Source organism: Durio zibethinus, chromosome 22 (genome assembly GCF_047325235.1).
Source record: "Durio zibethinus cultivar Kanyao isolate XHJ-2024 chromosome 22, ASM4732523v1, whole genome shotgun sequence".
Lineage (NCBI taxonomy): Eukaryota > Viridiplantae > Streptophyta > Magnoliopsida > Malvales > Malvaceae > Durio > Durio zibethinus.
In genome coordinates this window covers 19,822,570-19,839,895 of record NC_143183.1, presented here as the reverse complement: position 1 = coordinate 19,839,895, position 17,326 = coordinate 19,822,570, and the positions used below count along the sequence as shown (strand labels likewise).

The window sequence follows — 17,326 nt, the reverse complement described above, 5'->3', positions numbered from 1 at the left end:
ATTGTTATAATTAATCTACAAAGAATTACGATGTGTGCCATATATGGTTAGAAAAGCTTATCAAGTTTAGTTTCTAACGTATTAAAGAGATCATAATTTCGATTTGGATATATTGAGATATGACTATTTTAATGAAAAGAGGTTAGGCTGTCAGTATCAATTAGTTAAGTTAACTCTTATGTAACTTAGTTGATTTTTGTATAAATGGTCTCAAAAAGGGTTGATTAAATTCTGATCTGTTGAAATGATCTTGGATAGGTCATTAATTATTTTGAAGAAAAAACTAAGTGGTGGAATCGAATGGAGGTAAGTAGAATCTCACACACTTTGCTTGTTTTTGAACCTATGTATATATATATATATATATGTTCTAAATGAAAGAATGTTTTATTTCTTTATTTTTGATGTATGAAAATAAGATCAAGCATATGATTATTTTGTTTTTTTCCTATGTAAATGATGGATCATGCTTATGAATGAAATGAGAAAATGATTTATGTTTAAAGAATGATTTTATGATAGCTACGTTTGTATATCCCTGGAAAGTGGGATCATCAACACCAGAACTAGTTCTACGACCTTGGCTAATGGGTAGTTAGCAAAGACATGATCATACGACCCTGTTAACGGATAATAGTAGTTAGCGTAAGCCTTGGCTAACGGGTTATAATAGTTAGCAATGATCATGAGAATGAAATTGTCGATACGGCCAATGTAACGGGTTATAGCAGTGACCGTAGCTAACGATAAACTAATGATAATGATGATTTATGATGATGATGATTTACGATGATTTTTAATGATTGATCTATGATTTTTTATTATTATTATGATATTTGAATGATAGCATATTTTACAATGATTTATAAAGTGACATATTTTGACATTGATTTATGAATTTCTGAAATATTTGACAAAATGATGATCTTGAAATGTTTTGATATTATGATTTGATGAATGTTTTGAATGATCTATATGATGTGTAAGAAAACGATGCTTGATTTGATAAGGTGTGTGAGCCTATACTTACTAAGCTGTGGTTTGCTTATTCATTTTTTACTTTTTCTTTATAGATGACTAAGTGATAGGTTTGGTTAGTCTTGTGTGAAGCTAAAAGATGAAATGAAAAATATTACTTAGTCGTCGGAAGCTATGTTGGCCAATGAGATCTTAAGAGATAGTTTTATATTTTATATGGTTTGTATTTCGATATATAAATATGTATTATCAGTTGGATTAAACATATGAATTTTACTTGGTAGATTGTTTTATTGAAGAATTTTAAAATATTTAAGAAAGAAGACTTCGTATTACTTTAAGATTTATTTATGTTAATGGTCAATACATGATAAAAAAAAATACAAATTAAGGTGTATATATATGATAATAAAATTTGCATTGTTCCATTTTGCTAAAAATTATAAGTTACGCGATGCTTAACCTCGTCATCATTAAAAAATAATATTTAATAAGTTTATAATTTAAATTTTAATTTTACAATTTTTTTATTTTCAAATTATGATATATATAAAAAAATTAAAGAATACATCGACTTTAATGGGCCAAACTATCCTTATGGGAGAATCCTGATAGGCCCAAACTTAAGCCCATAGGCCCAAATCTAGGGTTTGCAATGCTGGGCTAACATTACCAAAGGAAGAAAAACTAAGCTGCATTCGAGACTCAAATTCTTGGTTCTTAATAATAAATCTGGACCTCAGCTATTCCAATATGTTCTCTATCAAGGTTAATGGCTTTTCAGCATTGGATTTGCCTCCAGAAGAGCCCAAACAGCCAGCATGAAAGGCCCATCTGTACAAAGAAAAACGGAGATTGCTATTCACCATTCATGAAACTCTTCATGCTGCTATGTATGATAGAGATGAGATTCCAGATAGTTTATCATCAGTCTCTGGGCAAATAAACTGTCAAGCAGAATTGGAAAGACTGCCTGATGTGTCTCTCCCCTTGACAGGGTTGAGTACATCTAAGATGAGGCTTTATCATTCCATCCCTGTGCTTAAGTTCCAGAGCAAATGTGGATAAGTAGGCTCTGGTGTTCTCATCACCTTTGGGTAATTTTGCTTTGATGCGTTATCATGCAAAATGCGGCTTTGGACCTCTTATAAAGGGATTCTATCAATTGTCTATGGTCTCTGAGGATGAAGGTGCATTGTTGTTCAAATTGTGCCTAATGGAAGGCAATAAATCTCCTTTGACAATGGAATTCTGCAATGTGACAATGCCTTTTCCAAGAAGAATGGTTTTATCTTTTGATGGGACTCCATTGATTGGAATAGTTTCAAATGCAGAGCATTCTCTTGAATGGAAAATTATCACAAGTGGATGAAGACTTTTTGGGACAAGTATGGAGGCAACATTCCCTGGAACAGTTAGGTTTGCCCCATGGCAGACACAAAGATTAACTTCTTTTGCGTCAGTTTTTGAAGGCACAACAGATGAAGATAGTGATAATGAGGCAGAGAGTACTAATAATATGGTAAATATAGAAGAGTTCTTAATGGAGAAAAGGAGTAAAGATCTTCCTCCAGTTGATCTAGAGGAGCCATTTAGTTGGCATACATGCAACTATGCTAAAGTATGTTCTTTTGTCTTGACTTTTTTAACCTTTGGTTTTTTTTTTTTTTTTTTTTTTACTTTTGGGAATTACCTGAAGTTACTGTATTTGTTGCTAATTTCTCACCTACAGACTTATCATGTAAACTTAAAAGGGTAAGGAAGTTAAGCTTGTCTGTTTTGTTCTTGTTAGCTACACATGGAAATGAAAATATTGTTAAAGAGTATGAACTTTTACTTTTGAACTATTGAAATCTGTTGCCTGGTTTATAACTGCAAATGGCTATATTGTCCTAGTTTGAATCCTTAGCTTGATAAAGTATGGCTATGACTCAAGCCTCTCGAGAGAATGCCCATAGCCTTATAGACCTAACTCTCAAGGGTCAATCTTCTGCAGGCTTTCTGTCTAGGCACCTTCTTCTAATATTGGTTCCCTTGTGATTAAGGGTGGCTATGACACCATTCAAGGAGTTGCTAAAGACTGATTGCATCTCCGACCTAAAGGAAAGAAAAAAGAAGGGGGGGATAAAACATGGATTCATGGGATATTGTAGAGTGGTGATTGACAGTCAATAATGTATGTCCCCGATCTTCATTCATGGTTACAAGTATCTTTCAAAATTGTTGCGGCCTCATTATCTGGAATGTCTATTGATCCCAAATTAGTAAGTCAACGTTTTGTTAGGCCTGAAGCAATAAACACAATAACGTAGAAGTAATATATCGTAATAAACCTACAGTAATAAATAACAATCAACCATTAATAATGTAGGAAAAATAAAACATATCAAGATTTATGTGAAAAACCTTACAATGTAGAGAGAAAAAACATTGACTATTAAAAAAATCTTCACTATCAAATATTAGATATACAAAGTTATTTTTTAGCTAAAATTAGAGTTAATCAACAATTAGAGAGATAATTGAAGAAATTTCACAAAATAGGTAACTCAATAAATACGTCTTAGATTTGTTCCTAGAAAATTTCAAACCCAATCTTTAATGTTCATAATGTAAAACTCTAAATCATAAACTTGCTGACAAAATTTCAGCTCAATCAGATCACGGATCGACTTTCATTCAATTAACTCTCCTTTCTCAATTTTCTCTCTATTTTTCCGACTTTTTTTTTCATTTCTTTTCTTGGTTTACGACACCATCTTAAAACAGCCTCACCTCTTTTTATTAAATAGTCAGGGCTCTGTATAAAAAAAAAAGATCAAGACTCACAGCCTTTGATTAATCCAAAACTAATTACATGAGACTGAACTCAATTTTTCTAATACATTCCTCAAACTTGTCTCCCATGTTTTACTTCATTTAACACCGTGCATAACGTAACAACTAACAAAAACATAAATGCAGATTGTTTATGTTATACTAAAGTTGCTACCATTCTTAATGTTTTTTGTCGATGTGATGTATAGGTAAGTATATATACTGTTGTAAAAGCACTTGCGAGATTATCATTGATAATTTAAAATATAGTGTATCTCATGTTGAATTGAAAGATAATTTATATATAATTTAAAAGAGATCACTTATGTTACTTAAATAATTGATCTAAGTATTGAAGTGAGTTAGTCATTTAAGCTTGTTAGAAGTGTTTTTTTTTTTTGGGAAAATCTTTATAAAAAGAACTTGGTAAATTATATATATACATATATATATATATATATTAATTTGATGAATACAAGTTTGTATAAACATTTGATTAACATCAAGACGCAAAATCTCCTTGGGCTACCCACTTGCTACCTTACGAACTAGCAAGTTTTTGTTGGGCCATGGAATTAACCATTTCTATTCAAATCGGGCTTATCGATGCCACTTGAATTAAGCGTAATTGATAGAAAAAAAAATCAATATTTGATTATGTTATACTTAATAGCACCAATGGAATTAAATTGAAAATTTAATATTTAGTTTAGTTAATTCATATAATCAAGGATATATAATATTTAATATTTTTAAATTTTAAATTTTAATATCTATAATTTTTTTTTAATTTAACACAAAAAAATCATCATCATATAAAAAGAGGCAGGCTTTTTACTGTTGTTTTCTGTAGCAGATAATTTCCCACACCTGTATTTTGAAGTTGTAAGAGATTTTGTTGATTGATGACAATGTCTGAATTTAAACATAACAATTATATTACAATTAATTAGAAGGTAATAATTTCTTCCAGAAAAAAAAAAAAAAAAAGAGAAGTTAATTTATAACTGCTGCTATGTACTATCTTATAAAAATAAGTGTGTGAGGCTATCTTAAAAAAAAAAAGTTATGATGAAATTTGCTTCTTTCAAAATCTAATTAAAATGTGTAAAACCTGCTTGCTCTCCTCTCCTATATTTTCCCATCTATCAAATTATATCTCCATTTCTTCTAACAATTAGTATTTCTTTTCTCCTTGTTTTTGTCATTCTTCTAAAAAATGTCTTGATGAACGGTAAAGATCATATGGAGCCCACAAATGATCAACCACACATGGTTTCCTAGAATCTAGCCTTAGCCATGGTTTCCCTTTCCCACTCCAATGGAGAAGGCTAATCGGACCAGGGTGAAGATTCCTACATTTGCCTTCAAAGTTATCTCCACCCAACCCATGTTGGTTCCACCTGTGATTCACTGCCTTGATGTTCCCTGCCAAAACCAGCAAAAATGGTGGCAAAGAACCCAAGTGGTATATCCTCTTCTGCTTCTGTAATTCCATCCACTCCTCAACTTTCTTCGTATACCCTCCTTTTCTCCATTTATCTACATCCACCACCATTACTCCTGTGTTGAAATAGCATGGACTCCTTCCCTGGAATGTTTTTGACAATATTGGATCAGACCAAAAAGCATTGTTGAAATATAGAGTCAAGTTCACATGACAATATTCGGGTGCTCCTAACACCTTGTCTTCCATGTCCACATCCCAAAGCTTTCCTACATCATCAACAACAACCAGGTCTGAGTCCAAATAAATAACCCTTTTTACATCAGCTGGTAATATATCAGCTAGATAAATCCTTGCGTAGTTTAATGGTTGGTCCAAAGCCTGTCGAATTGACTTTGATATCTTCCCACGAACAAGGTTTGAATCAAAACGATAGACTGTGAAATTCAGGTAAGGGAAGGTTGATTTAATGCTTGAAGCAAGTTCAGCATCGGAATAAGCACAAAGGAAATGAAATGACAAGTTGTCAGGGCAAGTTGAGTGCTGTAACATGGATAAAACTGCTGCCATTGTGCCACGGAGGTAATTTGCATCGAGGGTCATAGCAATATGAATCCTGTCAACCTCCTTTGATCCACATGAATCACCATTGCTAAATGCTGGAGCTTCCCTAAAAATGGGAAGTTCCATTGGAGAAGGGTTGTGGATGATGGTTCTGGCACGGATGGCGGCAACGGTGGTGGTGGTGGTGGTGTGGTGGAGGATGAGACAGGACAGGAGGCCAAGGAGTGAGGCTATATGGATTGATGACGCTCTCCACAAGGCCATCCTCTGTCTTTGTTGGGGTTCTTTGGGTTTGACTTCAAGGTTGGATGATGAAAAATGGAGCAGGCAATGAGATGAAAGTAAAAAAAAATGGGATTAAAGAGCAAAAACAAAAAAGAAAAAGGGTTTAAAGTAGAGGTTGGTAAAATTTGTTTGATGGTTAAGGATTGAATGAGAGAAATGGCTGCAAATTATACATAAGAGAAAACGAAGGGCCTGTCAAACACGAAGGAAGAAAAATAACATCATTACGAAAGGATAGATACCTAGATTTTTGGAGATATTTTGGGAACTTTAAGAGATTTCTTTAAATTTTTTTTTTTTTCATTTTGAGAGTAGTTTAAAGAAAAATTTGTCAATTTTTAGTGATTTTCTCTTTGAAGAACGGTGGAGAGTCAATTTGAGAATGCATATATGGATATAGATATATTTGTTTGGTTTGGTTAATTTAGTTTTCTGATCAACTCTCATTCCCACGTCCACTTGGGTCGACTTTGCTAAAATAAAAAGGCGTTTTTTTTTAGTTTTGTGAAAAACACTCCATAGTTAGCTATGTCGCATATGTCGTTGCCCGCCCGTGCACACCCGAAGTTCAGGCACGCTCAACAGGACCAATAGGATATTCATTATTTGGTTTTAATTTAATTAACCGATTAAATTAATTTAATTATCAAATTAATTTTAATTAGTTACCAAAAATAATTTTAAAAAATTTTAATTTTTAATTAATTCAATTTTCAAATTGAATTAATCGAAATATTATAAAACCTTTATAAAAAACTAAAATTGTATGAAATTATCTATTTTATTTTAAGTTATTAAAGTTTTTAAATTAATAATTTGATATTTAAATATTTTTATAGGATAATTTTATTTAATTTTTTACATATAAAAAAATAAAAATTTAAAATATAATTTAATTTAATATATTTTATTATTCAATTAATCAAAAAATTAATTGAACTAACTGAATTAATTTTGATCGATTAATTTTTAAAATTAAAAAATTTAATTTGATTAATAAAATTAAAAAATATCATTTGATTTTGAATAATTTAGGCGACCATATTACACGAAAGAGTACCAGGTCACACGTTCGAATCACACCGAACACCCCAGAGCACGCAAAGACAATAGACATGGACGTGAAGCTTATATAAGGCCCCAAAAAGCCCTAAGGCACGGGCCTAGAACCTTTTGGGTCCCTCTTAACACTCTTGTCTGACGCCCAGACTCAAGCTTTGGAAGGCCTTGGCTCTAGACTAACTTAGGCATGCTAAAATACACTCTTAAGGCGGCATCAAGTGCTAAGCTTAAAATCCAAGTCCATAATAGTCCTGTTTAACGCCGAGCTATCGGAATAAATTTGGAGAGTCGTTTGAAAGAGTTTGAATAAATAATTAAAATTTATTAAATAAATTTGAATATAATTTTTAGATTCATTTAAATTTTAAATTAGATTTTAGATAAAAAAAATTTAAATTTTGAATTTGATTTGACTTAATCTGAATTCATGTATATACAAATTTTTTATTTTTATATATATGTAAATTATATAAAAATTAATTTACATATATATAAAAATAAAAAATAAAAAGTATATATATTTTTTAAAATTTAATTGTTACTTTTATATAATTTTTTAAAATTTACATATATAATTTTTATTTTTTATTTATATATGTATGAATTAAATATAATCTTATTAAATTTAATTTAATCATATATTTTTAATTTTATTATATAAATTAAGTTTAATGGATGAGTGTGAAATTATTATTTTTTATTTTGCGCTAAACATGAAACAATTTTAAGATTCAAAAATTTGAGTGAAATCGAATCTAAATAAATATATAAATTATTAATACTAAATATGAGCTTAGTTTGAATCAATCCATAAATACCTTTATTTACAATAAATCTAATAATTTAGATACGATTTAAAATGATATAAAAAAATGAACACAATTTAAAGAGACAAAAAATGGATATGGGTTATAAAAAAGCTTTTGTTTTGATGTTATTTTGACATAATTTTAACACCTCTAATCCAAATTTTTTAAACCTGAGAGAACCGGTAAAAATCAAAGTAGAAGCTGAATACAAGCATGGAAATTGAAAGCATTTTGTTATACACAATTTTTATAAAAACAATGAGTAAGAAAATGGGATAATCATATAATCAAAGATGTAGTGGGATTGTTACTGTTTACTTATGAAGGAAGAAAGGGGGAAACTGATGGAACATGATTCTCTACACTTGGCATTGAATTTTTTAATTAAAGGAAATAAAATTGTTAAGTGATGCCTGCTGCTGTATCATGCATGCCACATTAAGCATATAATCCACTCATAACAATATCAACATTATAATCATTATGTTACATTTTTAGTAGGATAGACTTCTTTTTCTTATCTCATTTCCCTTTCGCTAGACTAATTGATTCTTTTGTCTACCAAGACAGCCTCATGAAACCAGTTGGTGGGCTCCCAAAGGGCCTGTTTGGGACGCAAGAAAATCCTTAGTACTCGAGGAAAATGTTGTACTTTTATCTATGCCAAATAATCAATTTACACCAATAAACAAACCAGTTTAGTAAACCTTACATGCAGGTAATAGATTTCATATCAGATTTTCTTTTTAATTTCGAGAAAGAAGATTTGAATGATATGCTATTTAAAAGAAAAAAAAAAATCATACATCTTCAAATATTAAAAAACTCAAAACGTTTATTCTTAAATAGACATAAAATGTATGCTTGAAGTTGATAAGTATTCCTAAATGAACAAGTAAAAAATGATTTTTTTAAGGGGCCAAACAAGGGGAGAATCAAGTAACAATGTTTGCAATGAGATATGCTTTGACAACATATCTTAGTTAAGGCTTTGAAAAATGGAAGGTAATCATAAGTGGTACACATTTAGAATCTAACATGCTGTCCTAACCACTTAATAGAACTAGTATTAATTAGAGTTCCAAGATGTCGGCAGTGCTTTCAATCTTTTGGACCACTGTCCCAAAAGCCTAATCACCATATCACATAACACTTTGCTCTTCCAAAAGCTCTCTCATTAGGGGAAAGTGAGAAAACCTGTAGGGAGCTTTTCAAAGAGATTTGTGCAGATAAAAAAATGTTGAAAAGGAAGGTGGGTTTTGGAGTCAGGGATATGTAGAAAAGTTGGGTTTAATAGGTTTAATAGTAATAACCAGCTTTTTCAAAGAGGGCAGAGAGTTTGGAACAGAGGGAACATGATGGCCTCCATGTTTACATATCCATGCCTGACCCCCTTGGCCCCAATTTGCCATTATCAATGGCATCAAAAACAAGTGTTTGGGGTCTCTCTAAATTTTATGAAATCTCTTGAAATTCTCTCACAATGCAGTAGTAGCAGACACTGGCAGTAGAATGAAAGAAAGAATGCACTTTCTCACTCACTTTTATATGGGTCCACTTACTGTTTTTTTTATATTTTTATATTTTTTCTAATCTGGGTTGGTCCAATTTTGGCAACCAAGCATAAGGAATGACGCATGGTTATGTCATTGATATTGCAGCAAAACTCTCATCCTTATCAGTTGAGTTAATCGGATATTTAGAAACTAATCCGTTACAGCTAAAATTAAACTTTTAAAATTTGAAAACATAGTATGTGATTGTCAATTAAAGCTTGAATCCAATTATCATTGGAAGCATGTTAAAAATTACAATCCAAAACTTTAACAAGGTTAAGCTTCAAGGATTGAATTTCTTGCAATCTCACCTTGGGATATTGACATGTTATCCAAAATATTAAGAGTCCAATGCTATTTAAGCATTAAAAATCTCACTTATCTGCATCGGAAGTGATTAGGTGAATGTTTGGATACAATTACACCTTCAATGAAGTGTAATTAAACTTTAATCATTATCAATTAAATTTAAATATTAATTAGAGTGAAATTTATTTAATATAAATTTTTTATTAAATTTATTTTTTAATCATAATTATTATAATTATTTAAAATTATTATTATTATTTTTAATTTCATCGAAATTAATCTCTGTATAAATGAATTATAAATAGCCGAGAACAAAAAAATCTTAGCAGGTAACATCCGAAATGGAGGGGCTGGGTTTCCATTGTCTCAAATGTAAGGAAAGTAGAGTAAAAATTGGAACAGAGACAGAGCAAGATTGGGTGGGACTGAACAACTCCTGTACAGTACAGCAGACTTGAACTGTTGGGGAAAGGAACCGAATAAGACAGGAGAGGCTTGAGACAGTACAGTAGTAATAGTGGTGTAAAGGCATGGGCAATTGGGGTAAGAGTCAGAGTGAAGTGTCACACAGGAAAATGATTCTTGCGTGGAGCAAATTCATTTTAACAGATAGGCACAAAGTTCTGCATATCTTTGGGGGGACTGTTTTAATTTTCCACAAGATCAAGCACGAGGAATGATGTGGCATGTATGGGGCTGAGGTTGATGGCTTGGAATATTGAATGCTCTATCTTTGTCTATATTCCATATGTATTTGATCTCATCCTTGTTGGTTGGATAATTGATTTTGCCTTTGCTTGCCTGGGGCTCGAGGCATGTATTTTCACTCATTTTCATGGGTGAGTGAGAAAGTGAGCAAGAGATTGTATTTTCCTTCTTTTTTTTCTGTGACTTTGTGGGGCTAACGTTTACAAGATTATGTTATGGCCACTTAAAATCTCTCTAACATGTCTTGTTTGCCTCAAAAATCTTAGCACCTACGAGGTATGATTTCTTGTGGGAGCCATATCCAACTAGATTAGGACAGTTTTCACTTTCAGCATCAAATTTTGAGGGTGTTCACTTCAAGCTACATCTTTGTCAACAGTGCAAAAATCCCCATTTATATCCCCCTTCTGTGACCACTTATCCACATAAATATATATCTTTCACTAGTGTAATTCAACCAAACATTACCCAAAAACTTGATTAAAACATGGACGCGCATGGTAGTTAGCTATTCCATTGCAATTTCTTCCAATATTTGATAAAAAAAAAAAAAAAACACTTGGAAAGGACTCAATCCCAACAAAAATGAATGCAATCAGATCATAAAACTGCTATATGCTGCCATGGAAGATTTGGTTTTTGACAAGTGAAATGTAGTCCTAATGTAACGTCATGTAAACTTAATGCAAAACCAAAATATCCCAAGTTTGTGACTTTGTGTAAATCAGGAAAGTGACCAATGGAGGTTAAAGAGAGATCCTAATTAAGAACTGACACCATTCAATCCTGATGATATATTCTTCACCCCCCAAAAAGAGCTGCTTGATAAGTTCAAAGTGATATATATCACAATGAAATGAACCCCAAAGCCTCACTCCAAGAGCATTTAGGCACTAACTTATCAACAGTACAGTGGAAGCACATTAAAAAACAAAAGAGGTGGTGGGCCTTTTGTACAATTTTAACAAAATTTTGTGCGCATGTTACAGTAGCACTCAGCGAAGGCTCATTCATTAGTGCTCCCAAAGAAAAAAACTAGCCATTAAGTTGTGGGTAGCATTTGCACAGTATTGATACATGTGTGGCGGCTAAAGGCAACATGTTTAATGCCCTAGGAAATGCAGATGTCGACCAACCAAGGACCCTACGGGGCTATTTGTCTAATAAAATATTCAAGGCTGGACCCTTGTGTGCTCAGATTTTAGGGCACATCTTAGATGATGTGTAGTTGCAATGGGGCCTGGCCACGGTGGTTGTCGGGGGGCACATTGAACTGATGAGTGGGACCAACCATGGAGCTTAGCTTAGGCTGCATGATTTGGGTTTGGGGCTTAAGTTTTTTTTTTTTTTCTCCTTGTCCTTCCTTTTGGCAAGATCCTTTTCTTTGTCCATTGAAATTACCCAAGTTCTTCAAAAGATAAATTAAATCCTAACAATGAAGATTTTGGTTGCATCTTTTGATGTCAAAGGTGGGATTTTGTTGAGAGTTTGGTTGAAACTTTTTAAGTAAGATTTGATTTCATTAAAATGGATATTATTGTTGGAAGTGTTTGACCATTTTTATTGAAAGAGACAGACAAAAACCAAAAACCAAAAAAAAAAAAAAAAACTTGAAAAGAGAAAATTTGAAAAGAGTTGGGGTTGATTGGGATGAACTTTTGTGTGCTTGAGATGAGATCGGTGTCTGAGTTTGGTGGATGCGCGTGCAGCTCAAGATGTGGGATTGTGGTCATAATGGTGGCTGCCAGCCACCCATAAGATTTATTCATGACGCATACATTCTGAATCATTCCCTCCCCCTTAAAACTGCAAATTTTGATTCTAAACTCACCATTTTCCATCATTGCCTCTACCAACCCCTTTTTCTACCCATTTCTTCTCTTCATTTTGTTGTCCTCCACCCTTTTTATTCTTCACAATTAGATTCATATATAGGTACAAGTAAATTTCTAAATTCATTAAAATTCGATCCGAAAAATCTTTTTGTGAAAATAAAAATCTTGAATGAATCATATTGATATGAGCGAATGCATTCTTAGTCCAAGCAAAATTCGAAAATATCTTTAACGATATTACAAAAAATATTAAATTTGGAGCAATCTATCTTTGAGATAATTTGTATTTCCCTTTGCATATTCATGTATCTGTCCTGTATATTTCTAGAGGGAAGTTTCCTTTGAGCTTATCATGTTGAATTATTATTATTTGTAATCTTTGGTGTAAACTGTGAAGTCTTGAATTAAAAGCCAAGACTAAAAATGTCAAGAGGAAGGTAGTTTAAGTCAATTAGGAAACTACTTCCAAAAGCTAGCCAAAAGGCACTAATTGCCTCCATTTTCCATTATTTTAATTCATGTTTATTTGCTAGCCTAGGTTCATCTTCATTAAAGCTACACAAAACACTACACCATCACCATTTTCAACTTTCTATTCTGCTTAATTGATCAAGAAATGTAATAATTTATGACCAGCAAAATTAAAAAATTGAAAGGTTGGAAGATTGGAGATTTAAAAACATGAGAATATACCTGTATTATCACAGTTCAAATTATGTTGTGACAAACTGAGGCATTAACAGGGAAAAGTTGTCAAAAGATTTGACAACAAATGGTGATTATGGACATAATTCAACCTTTTTCAAAGCTTAAAAAAGTGAAAAAACTATAATGTTTTAAAAGAAACAGCTTCTTAATCATAAGATTAATCTAATTCATTTACACAAGATCACTCTTAAAAAATAACGTTCAAAAAATCTGAATTCAAATTCCAATGCTTCAATTTCATCATCCAATAAATATGAATTCAAATCTATCTATAATTTTTTCCCCGGACTGCTATCTGTCTTGTATTACAAGAAAAACAGCTTCTGATTGAATTAGGAATATGGTTAAGAAGAATGCATTAAGCAATGCAAAAGAAGAAATGATGATAATGCCTAGCTACATGAAATTTTGTTTTTTCCTTTTTGGGTTCATGGAGAGAATAAAAATGATGTGAGATTGCTTTATATTTTCACGTACAGGGGCCTCCCCTAATTCAAGGATATTCTCATTATTTAGTTGCCACGCCTGATACCCTTTGTATTTTTTTTTTCTGTTTCTGCAAATTTGTGGTTTGCATAATTATTATTTTACCCTATAATATTGATGATATTTTTGGCACGTCTAGCTTTTCTTAATCAGCATAGATGCCTTCTCTCAGATGGACAAAGATGTCCATTTAACCTAAGTTGCTCTCATGTTTTCCTACTATAGTTTCCATTGCAATAAGCTATTCTATACCAAAAAGATTTATTTACTCACTAACAAGGTTTTATTAAAAAGATAAATATATCGATGAATGATTTATCAACCCACGAGTATTAATCTAGTTGGTAAGGATCCGATCTAGAAATATCTAGAAAATAAAATCTTGAATGCATAAAATTAATAATTCACCGTTAAAATCCGTCGAAAGAGGAAATGGAGTCACTGTAAAATTTTGTAGATTTTTAGTTTAGTGCAATAAGTTTTGTGTTCTGTTCTTGTCCTGTTTTATCTGGTTTGCTTGCTAATCCTGTAACTATTTGAAAATATCTATAACCAGACATTTCTAATTTGCAAGGCTGATGATTGTTTTCCTTGAATTGGAACATTTGGTCCAGCCTATGATTATATTGCTGTTCTGTAAAACTCCCATGCCAATGACTTGGAAACAGTTATTCTCCATAAGTTTTGACTCAATCCACATCAAAATTCTTTTTCTGAATGGGTTTAGTTTTGCTCTTCAACCCCCATTTTGACAATTTTTTTTTCTAATTAAAAAAATCGCGTACCAAAAATCTTTCAATGATTTGATGATCCCATGCTAAATTCCCCAGTTTGTTGGCTAATCAATGTTTTGTTGGCTGTGAACAGTAGAAACTTTCTCAAAATACAAAACTGGTCAATTCCTCCAATTTTGCTGAAGTAAAAAGAAAAAAGGCAAAACACTGAACTGCTAACTCATCTTGTTATGTTTTTTACTTACCAATGAAGCCGACAGTAAGAGTGTTAGAACAATTACACGTATGCATGTGAACTAAATCTGAGACAAAATTCTTAGTCACTCTCACAGAAATGCTCATGAACAAACAAGGATTATGCTTATGGTTACTGTGCTATGGTCTCTCCATTATATATCAGTTCTCCCCAACAGCATCATTCTTAAATTAGTACCAAGAATTATTCAATCGAAACACTTTGAAACGGATGAGCTAAATCACGTATAAAAAAAAAAAAAAAAACTACAAATCCTTTTGTATGCCTTAATTGTTCTTCCATAACGATCCCAAATTCATCAAAATCAAACGGTTAATGAATCTGATTGTAAATTTGAGATTATCAGAGATAAAAAACAGTTAATGAGATTGTTTCTGAATGGATACAAAAAACATTACTTCTCCTTTTACTGATTCAACTAACGTTGTGATTAAAGGATAGTAGAATATGGTAAGAACCAGAAGCAGTATGTTAGGGCTTCTTCTGCTCCACAATTGAAGAGATAAGCTAAAGGGCCGTTTATTGGTACTCATGAGTAATGGAAGAATAGTGATTCGAACTGACTGGGAGAGCTGCCGGGAGTGAGCGAGTGCATGAGCATGACAAGAACCTGAAATGCATGCGCGTGGGCATAAATCCCGTTCCATTGTATTCCTTTGTCTCATGAAAGATTTCTGATTTTCTTCTTTGAAAACAAAAGAAAAAAAAAAGAAAAGAAAAGAAAAATTTTTTACAACATATCATCATCTTAGTCACTTCATTATGCCTGCAATCATGATTCTTGGTTGCCTCACCCGCATGCCCCTTCTCTCACTTCCCCTTCCACCCTCCCACTCTTTCTCTCTCAACCCACCTATAAAATCCTATATGCTCCCACTTCTCTCTCTCACCTGTAGTTCTTCAACCACCATCAAATTTAGCTACCCTTTCTCTGTCTTCTCTCCTTGTTCCCATTTCTGTTTTCAAGTTTCTGTCTTTGGGTGTTTGTTGTTCTGTTTTGTCAAGGTTTAGAAAATGGCTGTTTCAGGGTTTGAAGGGTTTGAGAAGCGCCTGGAGCTCCATTTCTTTGGGGATGATCCGGTTACTGTTGACAAGATGGGGCTTAGGCTGCTTGATTTCGAATCACTAGAGCATGTTTTACATGCTGTCCAATGCACTGTTGTATCAGCTGTTGGAAACCATTTCTTTGATGCTTACGTGTTATCAGAATCAAGCCTGTTTGTTTACCCCACCAAGATCATCATCAAAACCTGTGGGACTACCCAACTCCTCAAATCAATCCGTCCATTGATTCACTTTGCAAACAATCTTGGCCTCACATTATGCGGGTGTCGGTACACCAGGGGCAGCTTCATTTTCCCCAAATCACAACCTTTCCCTCACACCAACTTCAAAGAAGAAGTCATTTACGTTGAAGAAAACCTCCCCAACAATCTTTGCTATAGAAAAGCCTCGGTTATGCCTTCGAAACTCCCTTCTTATTCATGGCATGTTTTCACAGCTAGTGATCAAACTCAACTGCCTTACTTTGCCTTGAAACCCCATTCCCCCGACGTGACCTTCACTGTTGAAGTTTGCATGACAGAACTCGACCGCCTTCTCGCACGTAAGTTCTACAAAAAGGCTGGGGATAGCAAAACAGGGGACTCAGCTGGAAAAGAAATGACAGAGTTAACAGGAATCGACAACATCAACCCTGGAGCTTTCATTTGTGACTTTGCATTTGATCCCTGTGGCTACTCCATGAACGGCATTGATGGTGACCGTTACTCAACAGTTCATGTCACTCCAGAAGATGGCTACAGCTACGCTAGCTTCGAGTGTGTTGGGTCCATTTACGATGACCAAGATGACATTGTTGAAACCTTGAAGAAAGCTGTTCAAGTTTTCAAGCCAGCAACAGTTTCAGTTTCAACAACAAGCAATAGCCATGAAGTTTGGACAAGGGTAGCACATGCCATGGAACCACTAGGACTCAAATGTCGGAGTTGTGCAATGGATGAGTTCCCTGCAGCTGGTACCATTGTTTTCCAAACGTTCACGGCCGCTCGCCGGAAATAACATCGGAAAAAAAAACCCAAAAAGAAAGGTAGATAAAAAAAATGGGGGGAGGGTTTTAAAAACTTTAAAACAGTCAAGTAGAGAGGTTTAGTTGGGGAAAATTTTTAATTGGAAAAAAAATCAAAGGGTTAAAATATATGATGATGTGGAGTGATTTGATTGGTTGCAAAGGGTGTTGAATGTGGGGTTGACTATTAAAAAAAGAAAGGGGCTTTCGGAGGGATGACGTGGCAGTACAGAAAGGTTGGGGTTGAAGATGTGGGAAATTGGAATCACCATGATAATGCACCCCACTTGGGATTGTCACGCCTACAGATTTTTGACGTTTATATGTAGTGGGGGATAAAAAAAAGTTCTCATGGTTTTGGAGGTTTATATGAAAACTTTCTCTTCTTTTCTTTTCTTTTCTTTTCTTTCCATTCCCTCCCTTTGTCTTCTATATTATGTTTTAGAGGATCAAGAAAACAAATTACACCTTTTTTTCTTTTTTTTTTTTTCTCTCTTCTTCAATTGTTCTTCTATTTCATGTTGTTCAGTTTGTTTAAATACATAACCTTAAATCTTAAATGAAAAACAATCAAATGAATGGGACTTAAGAATGAGGAGTAGAATGATTATGGTAATTTGCATGAGTACTTTCATAAAAATTTCTTTTCTAAGATTACGTAGCTCGCGTGAAAGTCATCAGATATTTTATTATAGCAAAGATTT

The 17,326-nt window shown here is 33.1% G+C and overlaps 1 protein-coding gene and 2 pseudogenes across 1 annotated transcript; 2 read left to right on the top strand and 1 right to left on the bottom strand.

Annotated features, from left to right (window-relative positions):
• The first annotated feature begins 993 nt into the window (after positions 1-993).
• Positions 994-3,290, top strand: LOC149512671 (AP-5 complex subunit mu pseudogene; annotated as a pseudogene).
• Positions 3,291-4,999: 1,709 nt separating this feature from the next.
• LOC111307436 (putative galacturonosyltransferase-like 4 pseudogene) lies at positions 5,000-6,163 on the bottom strand (annotated as a pseudogene).
• An 8,749-nt stretch (positions 6,164-14,912) lies between these two features.
• On the top strand, positions 14,913-17,089 carry LOC111307435 (S-adenosylmethionine decarboxylase proenzyme 4). The gene has a single exon (XM_022905453.2). It carries the CDS (start codon positions 15,569-15,571, stop codon positions 16,613-16,615), a length of 1,047 nt encoding a protein of 348 aa, XP_022761188.1. The 5' UTR covers positions 14,913-15,568; the 3' UTR covers positions 16,616-17,089.
• The last annotated feature ends 237 nt before the right edge of the window (positions 17,090-17,326 follow it).